This window comes from Myotis lucifugus, unplaced genomic scaffold, assembly GCF_000147115.1.
Source record: "Myotis lucifugus unplaced genomic scaffold, Myoluc2.0 scaffold_2744, whole genome shotgun sequence".
NCBI lineage: Eukaryota > Metazoa > Chordata > Mammalia > Chiroptera > Vespertilionidae > Myotis > Myotis lucifugus.
The window spans coordinates 16,483-20,064 of NW_005873792.1; the positions used below are offsets into that span (position 1 = coordinate 16,483).

General features: G+C 43.9%; 1 protein-coding gene across 2 annotated transcripts in view; it reads left to right on the forward strand.

Moving 5' to 3' along the window:
- The window catches only part of LOC102441825 (complement factor H-related protein 1-like), a 15,817-nt gene extending 12,956 nt beyond the window's left edge, over positions 1–2,861 (forward strand). For both annotated transcript variants that reach the window (XM_023749089.1, XM_006108589.3), the window contains exons 3-6: positions 370–546; positions 1,213–1,386; positions 1,609–1,791; positions 2,316–2,861. In XM_023749089.1, coding sequence (XP_023604857.1) covers positions 370–546; positions 1,213–1,386; positions 1,609–1,791; positions 2,316–2,515 — 734 coding nt within the window. In that variant the 3' untranslated portion in view covers positions 2,516–2,861. The remainder of the gene's footprint in view (positions 1–369; positions 547–1,212; positions 1,387–1,608; positions 1,792–2,315) is intronic.
- Positions 2,862–3,582: the final 721 nt, after the last annotated feature.

Sequence of the window (3,582 nt, forward strand, 5' to 3'; positions counted from 1 at the left end):
GCATTTTTACGAGTTTCCTTCCTTTGCGTGGTTTTTCTTAGTCACATGCTTGTGAGTCACACCTGTCTTCCTCTCTCAATGAGGGCAGAGACACGAGAAGAACAACTAGGAGAGAGAAAAAGGGCGGAGGCGAGCCCAGGAGATGGAAGCCTAGGATGCAATTGCGTCAATGGAATGAGAAAAACCAGTCACTTTTCTGATACCTAAGAGAACGTGACAAACGTCAAAATGTGCTTTACATAGAAGTCATGATTGACGGATAGCACACACTCGTATGTTCATTGGCATGAACTGATTTTTAAGGAAGTGCTTTTTGCACTTGATTTCTGACCTGATGCAGGATTCATCTTAGTCATCCTTGGCTTGCAGGACAGTGCTTCTTCCCCTGGGTGGAAAATGGGCATTCCACATCTTCAGGGCGAACGCACCAGGAGGGGGACACGGTACAGATCGTCTGTGACCAGGGCTACAGCCTCACCAATGACCAGGATGTCATCACATGTGCGGAACACGGCTGGTCCACGCCTCCTACATGCAGCCGCATCAGTAAGTAGAACGCTGTCCTCTGGGATTCTGTCTCCTTCTTCATTTCATAAAGAAATCGCTGTGGCCCTGGATGGTGTGGTGCAGTGGATACAGCACCAGCCTGCAGACTGAAGGGTCCTGGGTTCGATTCCGGTCAAGGGCACATGCCTGAGTTGCAGGCTCGATCCCTATTAGGGGGTGTTCAGGAGGTAGCCAATCAATGATTCTTTCTCATCATTGATGTTTCTCTCTCTCTCCCTCTCCCTTCTTCTCTGAAATCAATACAGATATATTTAAAAAAAGAAATAGCTGCGGCCCTGGCTGGTGTAGCTCAGTTGATTGAGTGACATCCCTTGTACCAATAGATCACTGGTTTGATCCCGGTCAGGGCACATGCTGGGGTTGTGGGCTTGATCCCCAGTAGGAGGCATGCATGAGGCAGCCAATCGATGTTTCTTTCTCTCTCTCTCTCTCTCTCTCTCTCTCTCTCTCTCTCTCTCCCCTTTCCTCTCTATCTAACAATTAATTTAAAAAAAATTTGAAATTAACATATAGAAGCTTAAATCTTACCCAAAAAAATTGGTTTATCTTGTTTTCAATCTTGCATGTAAATTTGTGAAGATTTTCAGTCTCCATTGTGTATAAATGATCACTGCATTAGAGATCCCTTTTTTCCTCTTTATTCAGCTCTCTCCTGTGGCAGCCCTCCCACAGTGCAAAATGCCTTTATACCAAACCAGAAGCCTAGGTATCGACATGGGGACACAGCACATTATCAGTGCAGACACCCTTTGGGCCTCTTCGGGAATGCAGAAGTGACATGTCTAAGTGGGGAGTGGACAGACCCACCTGAGTGCAAGGGTAGGTGTCTCATTCTCCCCTCCCAGTTTCTGTGCAGCTTCTGTAAGCACTTGGTGACTAGACTCCTGTCCAGCTGGCCTTCATTGGTTACTCAGGTTGGTTGCTCTATCATTTCCTGTAAATCGGTTTGGGGCCGGGAGGAGGTGAGTGTAGCTCCCACCTACTCCGCAGCGCCCTTAAAATCAACTGCTCACTCAATAAACCAACAATATCCTCTCTTAGAGCCCACAGGACAATGTGGGCCCCCTCCTGCTATTGACAATGGAGACATTACCACGTATCCATTAGCAGTCTACGCTCCCGGGTCTTCAGTGGAGTATCAATGCCAGCTCTACTATGAACTTGAGGGAAACAGGAGAATAATGTGCCGTGATGGACAGTGGTCTGAGCCACCCAAATGCTTAGGTAAGTCCTTTAATTTCCTCGTAGACCCTGGGAAATCCATGTAATGAATGTCATGTTTGCTGTTTACAACAGAACTTGCATGGACAATCACCTATTCTGTTGACAACCAAATAGTCATGTCTGAGGGTATAAAGTCTAAAAAATTCTTGAGCATCCACAGCAAGAAACTATCATTTTTCTTTATTTTAATTTATTTTCCCATCACCACTTATGCCCCCACCACCCTCATCCACCTCCACCACCCTCTTCAAGGATTCTTTAATGAAAGCCCTTAAAAGCATAGCTGACATTGTGAATGTTGATTATAAGATGCAATGATCACACATTCCACAGAGCACCTCATTTTTACATCATTGATAGTTTAGAATGAGTTATGGCAACATGGTGGATTTTCAATGAATTGGTTTGGAAAAGGGTTTGAGAATAAATTCCTAGATCTGTGTAGGAGATGCTGCATGAAACTGTAAAATTCTGTGGAAAATACTCATAAAATACTTAGTTTTATTTCTTTTTTTTACCTTCAGATGCCTGTGTCATATCAGAAGAAATCATGGAAGCACATAACATAGAGTTGAGATATTCATATGCAAAAAAATTTTATTCCAGAACAAATGATTATGTTGAATTTAGGTGTCGTCAAGGTTACTATCGTAAACTGTCACCAGACTCTGCATTCCGAGCACAATGTCGAGAAGGAAAGCTGGAGTATCCCACTTGTGCATAAAATGAGAGCTGTGTGGCAGTTTTCACATTAAAATATGCGCCTTCATTCAGAATTTTTAAATATTAATCCAGTTCATCTCAATTTATTTTTCTGTAACTCGCTTTTATTCACTAATCAGAATTTGCATTAAATACCATGTGGGTGATGTCATTGTAATCTGAGACCAACGGGCCACTTCTCATAAGCATCTCATGAAAATGTGACAAACCAACATGCTGTGTGTTCTGTTCATGAAATGTCTCTGGCCAGAAATCACCTCAGTGCCTGCCTCTATCCCTCATCGATGTTTCTCTCTCTCTAAAATCAATAAAACGTGAAAAAGTTGAATATCAAGAATGTGCTGAAATTCTTGGACCTGGTGGTATGGTCTGTTGTGAATTTACCAAAAAATCAGTGCTGTCCTACAGACAGGACCCTACACTGTGTGACACACTGGGTGGTGTCCATAGACCCCTAAGGACTGCAGTTGGGTGAGAGCAAAGAGAGAAGGAGAGACAGTCACAGGGACAGGCAGTCAGAGCTACTCCCACGTGAATCTCCTGGTTGAGAAAGAACCTCACCCATCCTCAAGAAGTTTAAAGATTCGAGTTTTATATCCAGTCTTACTGTGACTGTCCCTAAGGAAAGCTGTACACACACATGTCTGGGAACGAAGTCAACAAATGATTGTGAAATCCTTCATGTAAACACACAGATATTGCGAAAGTCTTTGAACTTTGTTATCTACCGAGTGACCTCAGTGAACCAGCTTCCCGGTACTGTCACTTAAATTCAGGGCCACACTTGGTAACGGCTCAGGAAGCCGAGTTAAAACCACACAGAAGAGCGCTGGACTCTCTGTGCTAACACACCCGGGGAGCCCCACCATGCTGTTACTAGTCACGGTCATCCTCACCCTGTGGGTCTCCTGGGCTCGTGGACAAGGTGAGTGGAAACTGATGGGGATATTAGCTCCTTCTTAAGTAGAACTTCGCTCATTTTCATTTGTCTCTAGTTTTTTTTTTTAATCCTCACCCGAGGATATTTTTTCCCATTGATTTTTAGAGAAAGAGTGAATATGAGGGAGA